At 36.6% G+C, this 17,014-nt stretch overlaps 1 protein-coding gene across 1 annotated transcript in view; it reads left to right on the top strand.

Moving 5' to 3' along the window:
- The window catches only part of LOC139448901 (retinal guanylyl cyclase 2-like), a 525,408-nt gene that overhangs the window by 97,828 nt on the left and 410,566 nt on the right, over positions 1 to 17,014 (top strand). The window contains exon 7 of the mRNA XM_071230419.1: positions 6,194 to 6,298. Coding sequence (XP_071086520.1) covers positions 6,194 to 6,298 — 105 coding nt within the window. The remainder of the gene's footprint in view (positions 1 to 6,193; positions 6,299 to 17,014) is intronic.

A 17,014-nucleotide genomic window follows, 5' to 3' on the forward strand; every position in this document is an offset into this window, starting at 1 on the left:
GTGCATTTCACAGCTGATCGGGAACAATTAATTAAACAGGAATGTTGTTATAAAGAATGTTATGTAAGTCCTTATAGGAATAATGTTAGGGGAACTGCTATATTGCTAAATAATAGTTTTGATTTTAGAATGAAACAATTTATTAGAAATAAAATTAAAGGCAACTTTGTAGTTTTAAACATAGAAATTCAAGAACATCTATACAATAGAAAATATATATGGCCCAAATATAGATAACCCTGATTTTTGTGTGTGGTGATTGTAATTTGATAATGGGTATGGATCTAGATACATTAGATAATACGCATATTAATAATCCTAAGGCACGAAAGACAATATTCGAAATATTTGATTTAAAGGATCCTTGGAGAGTCTTATCCATACACCAGGCGTTTCACTTGGCAACAACTTAATCCAATCAAACAGGCAAGATTAGATTACTTTTTGATTTCACAAAACCTCATGTACTCCGTGAATAATAGTGAAATTTATCCAAGTATAGATTCTGACCATTCTTTGTTTTCAATGACAATACACTAATCAGATATTTAAAGAGGTAGACGGTTTGAAAATTTAATAATTCTTTATTACAAGATAAGAATTATGTGGAACTAATAAAAGAAACCATAAGAAACACATTACATCAATATGGGGATAGGTCTAGTGAGGAAAAGAAATATTTGATTAATGATCAATTACTATAGGAAATATTATTATTAACCATAAGAGGACAATCTATCTATTATTCATAATAAAATTGGACTCGATAAACATTGAAGAAGTAAAGAAAAGAATTATAGGAAATATTGATGAGATTAAAAATGAATTGGAAGAATTCAAGAAATTAAAGGCGAAATGGATAAAACATGGCGAAAAACCTAGTAGTTTCTTTGGAAATTAGAAAATAGAATTTTTAAAAAATAAGTATATTAAAGAATTACATAAAAATGATGGAACTGTTTTAAAAGAACAGGATGAATTGCTTGTAGAAACAAATCAATTCTAACAAAATTTATTTAGCGAGGAAGAATGTGAATCGAGATATTCCCAAACTATCTAAACAAATGTCATTAGACTAAGAATGGGAGATAAAGAAGCCCTAGATGCACTAAAGAAAATGAAAAATGAGAAAAGCCCAGGACCAGATGGATTTACTACAGAATTTTTTTAATTCTTTTGGAATGACCTTGGAAAATATTAAATAAGTTCACTAAATTATGGATACAGAAATTATTCATTAAATATAACCCAGAAACAGGGGCTTATTACTTACTTACCAAAAGAAGATAAGCCAAAAAGGTTCTTACAAAATTGGTGCCCAATCTCAATGTTAAATACATCTTATAAACTTGCATCAGCAGTGATAGCAAATAGAATTAAAACTGTCCTTCCTATTATAATAAATGAGGACCAAAAGGGATTTGTTCCTGGGAGATATATTGGAGAGGGGACTAGACTTTTATGTGATTTAATGGATTACACGGAAAGTTATCAAATCCCAGGTCTACTGGAGGTAATAGATTTCGAGAAAGCTTTTGACATGGTAAATAGAACTTTTATCATTAATGCCCTAAAATTATTTCAATTTGGACTAAGTATTCAAAAGTGAGTGTCAACATGTTTAAATGTCATGGAATTCAGTGAAGTAGTTAATAGATTTGCAAGTCCTTTCTTTAAGATATTAATAGGCTGTTGTCAAAATGACCCAGTGTCGCCATATATTTTTATAATTTGTGCTCAAAATTTGGCAATTATGATAAGTAATCCTAAAATAAAAGGAATTAAGATAGGAAAAATTAAACACTTGCTGTCACAATTTGCAGATGACACAACATTAGGTTTGGATGGAACAGAAAAAGGCCTTTATGCTGTATTGCACATATTGCAGATTTTGGCTGGATTGTCTGGTCTTAAGGTTGATGCGGAGAAAACTAAACTAATTTGAATTGGGTAAAAAAAGAGATCAAGATATAAACTATGAAAAGATTGGCATCTGGACTGGACTAATTCAAAGTTTAAACTATTAGGAATAAACTTTGATGTTGATTTAGATAATATTGTGGAGGATAATTATAAAATAAAGCTTGAAAATATTTAGAGAGAAATGAACCTATGGATGGTAACAAATTTGACTCCAGAAGGAAGAAATATATTTCTCTAAAAAAGCCTCTTATTGTCAAAACTGAATCATATTTTTTCATCCATACCCAATACTCCAAAAGATGTCATAGATAGAGGATTCATCACAAGTGTTTTTTAATATGGGAAATATCAACCGAGTCTTAGTTAATCGGTATTTGCTGAGCCTTTGGCGAGGCAAATACCGATTATCGGGACGAGGTTGATATTTCCCATATCAAAAAACACGAGTGATGAATTCTATTTATCATTTTCACAATTTTGCTTCCCAATAAAGGGATAATTGCATTAAACATTAACTTCAGCAACTTGTCGAAATCTTACGTATAGATCGTGCGTAGTGATACATGTTTTCCATAGCCGTGTAAACCAAAATAAACAACCTCTTATCTCCTCTATGGCATATTCCTTCACTGAGAAAAAAAGTTCCTCGGATTATATTAAACAAAATACTTGAACAGATGTTTGCAGAATAATTGAAATAATGTCTCCAACATCAAAGGTATCCATGTTGTTTGTAAACACCTACTCACGTGCACCGGCGAAAAAAGTCCCACTTCCGGTTATCTAATTTGCATATCTAATTTGCATACTTATGTCATTGGGGTATGACATACATGTTTTTATGTCATAAGCTTATGTCATGGATAAATGCTTTAGTTAAATGATGAATACTTTTCAGAAAAGATGTTTTAAATTGGTATGGAAGGGAAAACAGGATAAGGTAAAATAAAAATGGAAGTTTCTTGTTGTATTCCAAATAGAGAGACATTATGGTTGGCAGATGCCTCCTATGTTGATGTAGTTATTACTCCAAATATCATGAATTAATCTTGGAAGGATGTTTTGGAAGTTTGGGCAACGTACTTATCCAAAAAGGAAATTGAAACTGGTCAAGATAATATGAGAAAATCTATATGGTTTAATAGTAGAATACAAAGAGGAAATAAACGTCCAAAAGAAACTTTACCAACTGAAAATATAAATTTCAGACAAAGTATTTTTTTTTTCCGATGAAGTCTATCTAAAACACATAACCTAAATGCAACCATAGTGTATGCAGAAAATGTTAATCGTCTGTTACATGTTTGCGAGACAACACGCAAAAAAGTGAAAAACATGTGCACCACGGACAACTGCAAATGCACTCACAGTCGAACAACGTGAACGAGCCTTGGGTATGGTACAGATAGGAGCCACCCACGCCCATATTGCACGAACCTTCGGTTGCTCCCGTGTTGCCGTTACCAACTTGATGCAACGTTACAGGCAGACATGGCGGACCGCAGACAGGCCAAGAACAGGCAGACCCAGGGTGACCACGCCCCATGATGAACGGTACTTGCGTACCTTGCACCTCCGAAATCGCTTCCTGACAGTGACGTCATCGGCGACAAATGTCTTAGGTCACAGGGTTAGTCGACAGACAGTTGCCAGGAGACTCAGGGCTCATGGAATCAGGGCTTTTATACCATACAGAGGACAGCTATTGACAGCGCAACCTCGTCGTCTGCCATTGAGATTGGCCCGGACTGTAAGACGTTGGCAACGACGTGACTGGCAGAGGGTTGTCTTCACAGACGAAAGTCGATTCTGTATGTTTAGGGCTGATTGAAGACAACGTGTTTCGACAACGACCACACTCTCCAGCCAACCGGCAAGAACTGATCTTGGCCCTCCAAGAAGAATGGCGTCCAATCCCACGTGACCTCATCAGACGACAGACTTTTTCTGTGCGTCTAAGAGGTTTTGTGTGTATTGAGGCATTTGGTGGTCACACACGCTACTAATGACTTGTTATTGAATGTGAGCGATTGTTTGTGTACTCTGCCTATTGTCCATGATTTTGAAAGCTCGAGTTTTGTACCACACCCAACTTTGGGGGGCTCTGACGTCATTCTCAGTCGCGGTATGATTGTTATTTTCAGTGTTGATTATGTTGATATATTGATCTTCTCAATACACTTTACTTCATGCATGTATGTTTTGTTGTTTTTGAGCAAGAGTGATTTCAAACTCTGGTAAAGTTTCTTTTGGGCGTCAGTTTAGTTCAATCTTTTTTAATTTTTTAATTTGAAGTTTACACAATATACAGCTTTTCAATTGGACGAGAGGTCGGTTACTTAACCACGAAATTGACACAATTTGACGTTTATACGTTTTTCACGAGACCATGTTCTTGAAATGACGTAAACACTGATGGACTGCTCCCACATTCCAGGGGAAACACATGGGAATTCCCTAGCATGAATAAAAACAGAAGCGTTCTTTCTGATTATTTAGACCCTTTAATCTTGAACTCAGCGTTTTAGTATACATTGAGAAACGTCAGAGTTCGACTGCATGGTTGTTCGCGAATATTCTCGCTACAACCCATCCTAGTGAAGAAAACGAAGAAATGCACATCCAAACTGTAGTATCAACTCGATCAGTGTCTAGGCTGGCAGTGTCTGTCTACACCAATCTAGGATTTTACCTTAGTGTCTATTTTACACATCTTTAATCACCTTTCAATGATGACTAAAACATCGCAAGCTCCGACATTGATATAGTTCGGCCCTCACTCTATGAAGGTTCATACTCCAATGAACTCAAACAAAGTGAAAGTTATTTCTTAAATAAACATTGGTCAAACAGAGGTATACCGGTAACTTTCGATTTATTGGATGAGAAAGGTAAAATGTATATATTTGATGCTTTTGTGCATAGGTATTGAATTGAAACAAATTATGTAGAATATAATGGAGTTGCAAATGCAGTCAAACAATTTTGGAAGGTAAATGAACATACCGGGTTAATGTTTTTGATTTTCTATCTCTTTGACCAACCATGCCATTCAATATATCACATCTGCTGAACCAAAATATAGGTAGTAAAGATATTTACAAGACTTTATTAGCTGTGAAGTTTGTTAAATTTCATGGCTTTGAAAAATGGCACAGCTTACTAAATAAGACGTTTAATGAAACAGATTTGCAAAAACATATATTAATGGCAAAAGGATGTACTCAAAGTGAAGATATTAGATGGTTTCAGTTTAAGATTATTTATTACATTCTTACAACTAACAAATATTTATATAAAATTGGATATGGTGATTCTCCTTTTCGACTTTCTGTACAAATCAACACCTGAAACTATAATCCATATGTTACACGGTATGATTGTGAACATGTAAGAAAGAGATGGGAGAAACTGTTAACGAATAAGGAACCATTCGTTTGAACCGAGAAAATGTTGTTTTTTATTTCAAGGCGAACATAACCATAACATAACTGATAACAACCCATTGAATATTGTACTTTTAATAACAAAGCAAGTAATATACAGACAATGTATTATGTAGAAAAATATTAATGCCACATTTTGAACAAATACATCATGAGATAATTAGTTATTACAATGCTACAAAGGTAATGTCATTTACAAATTGTAACTTTGCAAACTTTTTTAGTTTCTGGTCTTCCTTCCCGACTTGTTTAAAAACCAATCTACAATACATAGTGATACATACGCTTTGACTTTATGGGCAAGAATTTAAATTTGTATGTATGAATAGCTGTACACTTCTGGAATACCATGTACCACAATTTTATTGACATGACATGTATGTATATATGTTGTACCTGCTGAGGTGAATAAAGAAGGGAAAAACTGTTTAAAAAATGACTACATCTGCCATTCACCTACAGGTTGATTTTGTTTCAGATGAAGATTCTGAAAATTGGAAAGCAATAAAACGATGTTATATCGAGATAACAATGTGAAGTAATTGAGTGTGGACTCTAATGCTCAATCACCAATGTCCATTTGAGTCGCCCCTTTTGACACATACGTTGCCCTGTTATCTTTCCGGGAATGGCCACTCGACGATTACAGACAGCTTTAGTCCAGTTACTACAAGAGAGAGCATATATTAAAAACTAGGCCATGAATACTGAATGATGGGAGGATCGATTGATAGTGTGTACTCTCAAAATTTAATCGAACTTCAGTTTGCTCCGCTAAAAATTTGAAAATGATCACATCATTAGTTTACGTTCTATGTTCTTAGCTGCGGGATATGCGACATGAGAACTTGAATCCTTGTGTAGGATTGTTGGTGGATCCAGTCAAGTCTTCCCTCGTGATGGAATACTGCAGCAGAGGCAGCTTAGAGGTATGTGCCAATATACACATTTTCTTTAAACACATTAGATCACTCAAAGTAACCCACTGGAACAATACATAATAAATAAATACAGATTGAACTTGAAATACAATATATTTTATCTTTATTAAAAATGGTGTGGCATTAACCCCCTGGATGCCAGAGGGACATATATGTCCCTCCTCTTCAACCCTCACTTTGAAGTCGTGTAAATCACGCACACAGATACACTTCACAGTTTTGAATAATGTGAGAAATTCCCTGTTCTGTGATATCATCCACTAGCATTTTCAGCCAAGCAAAAGTACTGAAAATGACCTCTGAAAATTAGGTTCCTCGTAAATGTTGCCATTTTTTACACATTACTAAATCACCATTGACAGCATTATTTACATCATGTTTTGAAATCTAAATTTCGGGCATTTACTCGGAGAAATGAATTTTAAAAATAGCATATTAGTGATCACTGGTATCTGTCTTTTATCAAATCACCAATGATCATTCAAAAACATCACCGATAACCCTAGAATCGTTTAGAATGTTTTGGAAAATATGCACACAGTTTCCACCATATTGGATAGTGTTTACAAAATCACGTTTCTACATACCGGTTATGAGATGCCTGTAACATCACGTACATGTCAAACTCAGCTGCAATATATACATCCGTGAATTCCTCTTACATTTTGGAATCAAATGACAAATGGTCTTTGTCACAAATACAAGGTATCTAGATGTAATCAAGCAAAATAAATTAGGTGTGAAAACAAACGCTGTGCTGGAAAACTGCACTTGTTTGAAATGTAAACAAAGCAAAATTCAGATTTTACATAGTGTAGCATTTTCCCCTATTGAGATATCCATTTGTCTATTCGTTGCATACATTGGCTCAACATTTTCAGAATATGCATGGGATGAGAATCATAAGAAGAATTAGGGAATTAAAAACAGAAACATTACAACAAATTCATAAATTCAACAGAAATAGTCAAAGTTTCAGTCCTGCGTGATGTCATGACTGACGCAAAATCACGCACAATGACAACAGTATTTTTCGGAATTTCTGATTATATATCTCTTGGTTTCAATGAAAAATATAACAGTTTATAGATGTACAGGGGCGGTCAGGTAGCCTAGTGGTTAAAGCGTTCGCTCCTCACGCCATAGACCAAGGTTCAATTCCCGACGTGAGTACAATGTGTGAAGCCCACTTCTGGTGTCCCCGGCCGTGATATTGCTGGAATATTGCTAAAAGCGGTGTAAAACCGTACTCACTCACTCACTCATAGATGTAGATGCTCAATACCTTCTGTATGCTATCTTCAATTACCGTATTCGACGTAATAAGTGCCCAGGGCGCTCTCAAAGTAAGAAATAGAGGCCTCGTATTAAAATATTATTTTGGTGAAGTTGAAAGATCGTAAATTTCATGGTTTATGCTGACAGCCTGAAATGTTTATATACGACAGATATATTTTTCCAGAATTTAATTGTCCATAATTAAGGGTGCATATAACACACGAGTGCGTATTATACGAGAATAAATAAGTCTGTGTACATTGATCAGTTGGAAGGGGTGCTAAGTGGGGTTGTTCACTAGCCAATATATTAGCAAATATTGCCTTGGGCGCTTATTAGAGCGGGGCGCTTATTATGTCGAATACGGTAGCTTTGCGGGATAATTTTGATGCAGTAGGAAACTCTTCAGTTCAGCAAGGCGGGTAGTTTTAACATCATTCTCGGAAACAATGGTACAAATACGCCTTGCGAGACAGTATTACAGATATTACGTTTTGTATGATACTGGTGACATGATCCAAAATCCAAATCTGTACAAATTGATTCTTACATCGAGAAAGATTAAACTGGATTCGCTTTTTTCCATGGTGAAATCAAACAATAGTTATCATTGTGTATAATTCTAAGAATACTACCTCTATTACATCATAGCCACAAATCCCCATTTGGGCAATAATCACACTATAAAATCTTTAGATTTTTCGACAGACGTCCTCTTCACTGCCAATTATCCCATAGTCTTGAGGTAAACCCTATCCCTTGTCAAACTGCATCTGCGCATGTGCAAGGCGGGAAAACATCACTTCTTTCCAATAACCTTCATCGACTAGATGTAAGATATATTGGGGAGGTGGGAGGGACTATTTCCTCATGTATTACAGAGGTAGTATTCTTAGAATTATACACAATGATAACTATTGTTTGATAATTCCTGAGAATATCCTACCTCTATTACATCATAGCCAGTATGTACCAGAGGGACAGGTGGGATCTTGTCATCTAGTACTCCCGGATAATTGGCAGCATTAAAGTAAGGGAAACACATAGGTATAACTGGGTATGACTCAATGCCAGACTTCCTGATTTCACCCTTGGCAAACCTGCAGAAGACTTGCCACTTGTGGCGTCCTTCCCGTTTTATGATCTCATGATTGTTACCTGTTTTTGATGGATATTTGACCTTATTTATATGATTCCCTCTCCGGTTAATGACCTTTCTGACGTCACTTTCGGTTCTGAGAGCATTTATGATGACACTATTGGTTCATTCTCCTGTGACATCACTTGGGTCGTTATGACGTCACTTCCGGTTCTGAGGTCATCTATGACATCACTTCCGGTTCATTTGTCATTGTGACGTATCTATATACTTGTTGCTCTATAGCCAACAAGCATATATACTTATCTCACCTCAGATATGATAATGACATACTTTAATGCTGATGATGTGTTTCCCTTTATATATTTGTGATAAAACTTACTCTTTTACGTAATTCCGGTTCTGAAGTCTTCCCCGACAACACCTCCGGTAGTTATACATGTTACGCCGAGCGACTAACAATGTAATAACCCTATCACCTTATGATCTATGACCCCAGATGTTAGCCAATGATCTGTCCAACCCAGTTGACATAATGTAAAGGCTAACTACCTTATTTTGAGTTACTTCTGGGGATCTTCACACTCCTCTAACTTCCACAGAACAGGGGATGGATAGGCTACTGAGTGACTATAGCCTGGGCTGCCACCAAGGCCCCCAGGGAGTATAGCCCCTCTAGATCATGTACGTCTCGTAGGTAGAAATGAGTAAACGTATTGTGGGATCTCCATTGACACCTTGATACCACTTGTTTGATGGAAACTGAATTCCATGAGGCCAGACTTGTTGTTAGAACACAGATTTCATGAGCCTTGCAACTTCCCCATTTTGGTGTAGAGAGCTGGGCTTGACGATAACTATCAGATATAGTGTTCTTAAGCCACCCGGCCACAGTAGTCTTAGTAATGTCCTTTTCTGACGAAGGCTTGCAAGAGATAAAGAGCCGTTTTCTTTTCTTCCTGTGTTTCTGAGTAGCTGAAATGTAGTATCTCAGAGCTCTGCTGGGGCATAATAGTCTATCTGGATGATCAACTGTTTTATTCAATGATGGGATAGAGTATTGTCTATGTCCTAGAGGCCCAAATGCTGATGCCTGGTTTTTGGTGTTAAATTCTAGTAGTGATCTGAAAGATATTTTGCTCCAATCTTATGAATGCGTAAAAGATGAGATAGCAATAGCCTGAAGCTCAGACACTCTTGCAGCTGTAGCTAACGCTAAGAGGAAGGCTGTCTTTTTGGAAACTGTTAAAAGTGTAGCCTCTGCCATTGGTTCATATGGAGATTCCATCAGTGCAGACAGTACGATGGATAAATTCCATTTAGGGAAAATGCGTGGGATTTTAATGTCTTCCAGTGAATATGATTTCATGAGTCGATTTAATACTGGGTGAGATCCTATGGGATTCTACGTAACTGGAGTCTCCCTCTGTAAGTAGGATCTTGGATTGATGTCAGTGTGCTTAGGCAAGACATCCACCAACGACGTGACCTGCTGGGTTGGTCGAGAGCACTCTGAATCTTTTCTACAGCTCTCAGATATCTGTCCTCTGGAGGTTGTAAAATGCCTTTTGAAAGTTGAAACCTCGCCCCTATGTACACGATGTCTTGTGTTGGTATTAATTCTGACTTGACAGGATGTATCAGGAAACCCAGGTGAGATAGAAGTTGGATCAGAAATATTGCGTTCTGCTTTATCTGCAATAGATCTTGATCGGCTGAGAGGAAATCGTCTCTATAGCCGTGGAGTCTTACAAGATTTAGATGAGCGAAGCTGATGATGGGGGTGATAATCCGAGTAAAAAGCCATGGTGCTATTGATATTCCGAATGGAAGCACGTTGAATTCGAAGCTTTGACCGTTTACTGCAAAGCGTAGGTAGGGTCGACAACTCGGGTGATTAGGTACGTGCAGGTACGTAAGTCCAGACTGACTTGCCAATCTCCTAGTTTGAGGGAATTTCGTAACTTCTTTACTGATTCCATTTGAAACTTTGGTGGACATACTACAATAAATTTCATAAGTAACTTCCCCTATTTTCGAGAAAATTTTGCGGAATTTTCTCGCCACTATTGCGGCACTAACACAGAATTATCGCGCCACCTTTGAGCCATTAACGCGAAACTATTGCGCCACTTTTGAGACACTTTCGCGCCATTTTCGTGATAACATTGTACAAGATCGAGGCACTTTCGCGACACTTTCACGCCACTATAGCGACACTTTCGAGACAGAATAGTCACGCTATCTTGTGACATTTGTGCTAAATATACGGTACAATATATTGTATTACTTTTTTCCTTGACTGATTTTGAGTTACATTTTCCATGGCATGCATTATTTAAGATCATAGTGTAAAGCTTCTTTTCCTTTTACAAATACCGATATCTATACTTTATTTAGACTGCAAATGTAAGGTGATCTTGTGGTCATGACTCCAATCACAATCCATTTTCACGGCACCAAATAAGTTAAAACAGAATCAAACACAATCATGTGTCGGCCAAAATGACCGTCAGGAAACCTCATAACCAACTAATGTTTTGTGCATGTCTAGTATCCCATAATGTTTCATTCTGAATATAATGTGAAATAGTCTGGACAAAATCGTTTGGTTATTAAAGATTTCCTATGATAAACGAAGTCCTTCACAAATATTACGTCGTTAGGTATTCGTATTACACAGTGACTTGTTCTTGATGTGTGGACGATTATTAACATTGTAAAAGAATACGCTTTTTATTGGAAACAAAATAAACAAAACCATTTCCATAATTTACTTCTTTTCCATTCCATTCCGACTATATCATAAGCATGTGTTAATTAATCATACTCATGAATCAGGTTAGAGCGTATCCACCACAAACACATGCAAATGCAAGTCAGGTATTTGCAAGTCAAAGACATACATGCACAGTTACCACATTGAAATAACACAACTTAATATGAAGCTTCTGAAATAAACTTAGGGAAGAGCTGGTTTCGTGTTTTAGAGGAAGACACTAGAATATACATGTATGTATTTACATAGACTTATCAGGCTGATTATAACTAGATTTGATTGAGAAATTTTAATCAATTAGACATACTTTTCTTAGAATTGATGAGTAGATGTAAATCTTCCATGAACTGCTATTTGAGAGTCTTCGGGATTTATAACATGGTGCCCCGATTTTGATTTCAGTGGGGGGCACGGGTGGCCAATCGTCTTAGGCGCTGCGATTCACTGTGCATAGTTGCGTGGGGTTCACCGAAATGGTAAACGTCTGAGACCTGCATCACTTCGGGCTTTCCTCCCACATTAAGCTGACATGCCGTAATATAATAACTGGAATACTGTTAAATTACCTAAAGCAATTCCCCGAGAGTTGTTGCCTTTGTTATTGTTTTTTCCCGTGAGTACCCGGATGATATAGCAGAGATCTAGACTAGTTCGCGACCTGTGCTGCGCCATTTGTAAGTGCAGTTGTCACTTTTATTGACAGTATAAGGGCGTATGGTCACATTTATCAACAAAATGAAATACAGTTTTGGAAATATTAAGGAAATGTGGGTAGCATCATTAATGGTGACGGTGTTTTGATAAGTCACTTGCTTGGTAATTGTGTGATTTTCGTTTACACTATTTTGACTTGCAACACAAAGAAAATATTTCACCTGCCCATTGCTTATTTTATGGTGTTTATATTTTTACAGTCAAAATGTGCAAAAGTTTCACTTAGGAAATTTATTAAACGCCTAAATATTCAGTTATTTCACAAATTGACTGAAAAATATGCCCATGTGTATTATTATGATGACGAATTCCAAACATTTTTATGTTTAATATCATCACCAAGTGACTGAAAATGTAAGGATATTAAAAGTACATTTCTATATTGTTTGGATTCTATTCCCAGCATAATTAATCTATTGTGATGTTTTTAAGCCCTTTTGACCATCTTAGTCATTTTTAGTCAATCTGTTTAATAAATGAACAGATTTTTTAGTCAATCGCCTGAAATATTTAGACATTCTATAGATTGCCTGAGTGAATCATATTTTACACATTGACTGTAACAAAGGTAAAGACTTGTGAAAACAACGTCTATCGTGCATCGAAGAACTTCCCAACCAAGACGTAGAGGAACAAGAATGATTCTGTTCAATGCTACAGCAAATGAATGAAAACAAAATGCAAATATCATAATTACAACCTGCCAAAGTTATATGTATATTTTTAGTGAGCTGCCTTGTTCGAGGAATGCAACCGTAAATATTTACATAAAGGAACAATATTCCACACATCTGCAGCTGTACAAAGAAACTTATTGGATGTCACGTGTCTCTGTAACAATCAAATATTTCAAAATATATTTATCTTTTTTGGATATTATAACCCGTGTTTGGTTTCTCAACTGATCCCTTTGTTTGTTTCAGTTGTTTCACATAGGTGTCAAGTCTCAAAGGTCAGCTGAGAAAGCCCACGTGACAACTGTTTTCATAATGTCCACGGTTCTTTAAAAAATCCATTGAGTTAGATAACAATGAGCAATCAATCAACGTTATATCAGCTTTGAACAAAGTATGTTGTTTTCACATCGACACTTCACGCCCAGATATTGGGGTATTCCGTCTGCTTTAGTAAACATACGCATGTAAACACTTACTTTTGACAAATCCACTGTGCAAAATAACAGTGATTATTCAGTCAACGTAATTTCTGCTGATCCTTTGATGGCGAGGAATGATGGTGATCACTCCTTGCTGGGCTGAAACATGCATATTATATAACATACATTTCACTTCACTTCAAACCGGGATTTCGGTTTAAACCTGGATTTGAATTGAATAAATACCCCAGACACATGAAATTCCTAATAGGAACCTTTATCAGGTAATCTGAGTGGTGCCTCCAGTAATTAAACCTGTAATAAATTAACTGAGTATCAATTGAATGACGACAAATACACAAGTGTAGGGTTATACCAGAAAACATGGATGACAACAAGGGAGTAGTTTACCCACGCAATCTGAAAATACTTTCACTGCATGGATGCTTTTCTTATTACAAACTATATCCACCGGGGGTATTTCCAAATAACGACATCCGATGAGCTTCTGTCGTGCTTTTTGTCTGTTTGTTTAGGCTGAAGAAATTTATTAACATGCGCCCTTTGTCCAAATCTTCATAGATCACGGGTAACCAGTAAGTGTTGAAAAATGCGTAAAACAAATATTGCCTCCAAGTTTATTTAGCTGTCCTTGCAGACGGTAGCCCAGTCTCTTGTCACGCTCAGTTGCGTTAGCGAGCAAAATTTACTCACGGCAGCTAGTGTGCCCAAGCGGCCAATGTCAGACTGCCGAGAAGAAGCTAGAGATTAGCGGCTTTAAACCCAACTCACACACTGATTAAAGTGATTCGTTCTGATAAGTAGTGCCCCTTCTAACTATTCACTTATTATACCTGTAGTCAGTGTTAGAAACATTTCAATGTTCTAAAACAGATAATTAAATAGTTGGTTCACATACGACCCGTTGGATGCGGACATTTCGCAATTTCATAAATCAATTTCTGAAGTGGTCTAACGGGTTCATTTTGTGACACGTGTACGTAGCAAAAGTGTCAGTTTAATGTAGGTATATAACGTACGGGCTTTGCCTTAGATATATGCAATATTATTATTAAAGCAATACACAGACTTCTTTCTTTAGAAACACATGTATGTGTTTAAAAGAACATCCTTGAAAGGGACCGGTGGAAATATTATCTGGGATGGTAGGTGGCAAGATGATTGTGTTGTATTATTTTCCACTTACATGGAATTGACATTTCACAAACGCCCGATACCATCACTATTTGATAGTGATTTATATTATAAACACATGATCACGATACAGGCGGAATGCTTTTAGCAGAGATTTTCTTTTGAATATGGAAAGGATTGTGTCGCTTTTATTATGAAACTGTAGCATATTCAATATTTCACTAACATTGTTGGCGGGTGTTAGTGCAGTCAGTATAGACGCTTGAATTTCAAAATATACCATTTGAAGTTTGAATCCATCTGTTGGCGACACATTTATAGCTTATAGCTTATAACAAGCCAACTGGACATATCCGATAACACACTCGTGAGTAAACCGAACCTCTCTTACTTTCCTCAACATATGTTCGAGCTCAAATTAATGAATTGAATTGTTTACAAATATCAAACGATGCATGGAACCCATGTCGCCAATATCTTCTCTATCCAGGGAATATTTACCAGAAACAGTGTCAAAAGAAAACCAAATCACTCTATTGTAAAAAGCGTTTTTGTAAAACGATAGCCAATGAAGCGTGTTGATTGGTAAAACAATAGAAGATTATAGGGGCTGTCTCACAGGCAAGTGAGCGAAGCTCACGATGGTCAGCAGAGGTTTCAGCTCCACAGGATCCCAAACAACCAACCTGGTCGCAGGCTGGCATTCTAATAAAAGTAAGCGGGGTCCGACCAGACACGCATTTATAGATGGAACAAAAAGCTACAGAAACTCTGGTCATGCAGCTGAATGCCAGGGGTCGCCTGACACCTAAGAAGAAAAAAATAGGGCGCCTGATAACGCCCTGCAGACCACCCAACACCTGCCATGGGTGGCCAAGCAACCATTCAGCAATATAATGACACTGTCAAGTTTGCTTGTAAATGTGCTTCTTTAGAACATATGTACATTCGTATTTGAATAATTGCTTATGTATCCTTGACATGATCATCATGCTTGTGACAACCGTTACGTTCGGGCGTAGCGATTGTAAACCCTCCATCATATCTAAAATGTTAACTTTCTTTAAACTTGACCAGGTGCTATAAGCGTACGCATAGACAACAAAGGCACACATTTGAACTGACTGTCGCCGCTCATTCATGGTCATGTATATCATGAAGTAATTAGGGTATTGTCATTAAAGCTTTGCGCCCGTCTGTTAGTTCTGTTAGTGAGACTACATCGTTACCGATTACATAAGATTTGTATTGATATGTTTATCGAGACGAATCAAAGTACGTGAGGGGTGTAAGAATGTTTTAATGCCTCACCGTCACACAAAATGAAAACCGGAGTCATTCGAATGGTTTAAGTAAGTCAGTGACAATAAATAAGGGCGTCATGAGGGTCACACTTTACAGACAAGCGATAGTCAATTTACGTCAGACCTCTATACAACGTTAACATATGCTCCAATTAAATCCGTGGCGCATTTAAATATTATTGTCTTATCAGCAGCATATTGGGTGAATTATAACTATAACTGTCGGATGCTAAACGTAAGTTACGGACATAATCTAGAATATTTAAGACTTTAAAAATGATAATTTAGTTGATTTTATTTCGATAATAGTTTTTATTATTATGAATATCTCCTTAACGAATATCTAATATCTGAAAGATGATTGCAGCTCGCTTTAAAGTGCATTCTATTCTCGGCAGTTTGATTTTTGAATTTTGCATATACGAATGCTGGTCACCACTCCATAACAACTGATGCGATGGTATTTGTGGATTAGCCTTCAGATGTTATTACTGTAGAATATCACTTTTTGTAAGAATTATGAAGTGGACATTTGAGGCGTCTCAGGATATCTTTCAGGATGTGTTTTCTAGCATTCACCACTAATTATAACAGGATATTGGAAACATGTATGCCAGGCTGTAGATAGGATTTGTGATCTTAACAATTACCGGGTGTGACAAAGTATACATGATCTCATTAGGGGATACCAAGGGTATCAGTGTAATATTAGAGGACGTTGGTAGTGAATGCGTAATAGTATGTCGATTTCTAATCCTATCTTTCTCTGTGGGTAATCCTTTTAACCTAATGAAAGGAGGTCACTCAACCAGTTCGTGCATTTTTTTTGTCAAATGTGTCTTTAAATGAAGGACAGCTGAACAAAGAGTAAAATCTATTTCCCATGTCACTTCAAGCTGGTAACATGTAGTGAACTTGACATGTGATGATGACTTTTCATGTTTATATTATAATAGTTTGTCAAACTGTAAATGAAACTGTAATATAAATTATTAATATATTCAATGTAAGGAAATGTCAGTACGGGATATTGTCCGAGTAGGGCACTGTCAGTGTGGGGGAAATGTCCTACACTCCTTAAATATATGGTGTGGTACTTAAAAAATGAGCCAACAATCCTGCGTTGTAAATGTGCCTATTTTAGAACGTAATATGTGGCAATGAGTATGATATCCTTTTTATTCAGATCTTCAGAGAGGCAGCAACAGAAGCCAGCACTGGCTTGTTTTGTCCTATCCGTTTTACAACACGTTATAAAACAGTGTCAAACCATACCTAC

Source organism: Haliotis cracherodii, unplaced genomic scaffold (genome assembly GCF_022045235.1).
Source record: "Haliotis cracherodii isolate W230 unplaced genomic scaffold, xgHalCrac1.p SCAF_7, whole genome shotgun sequence".
NCBI classification, from domain to species: domain Eukaryota; kingdom Metazoa; phylum Mollusca; class Gastropoda; order Lepetellida; family Haliotidae; genus Haliotis; species Haliotis cracherodii.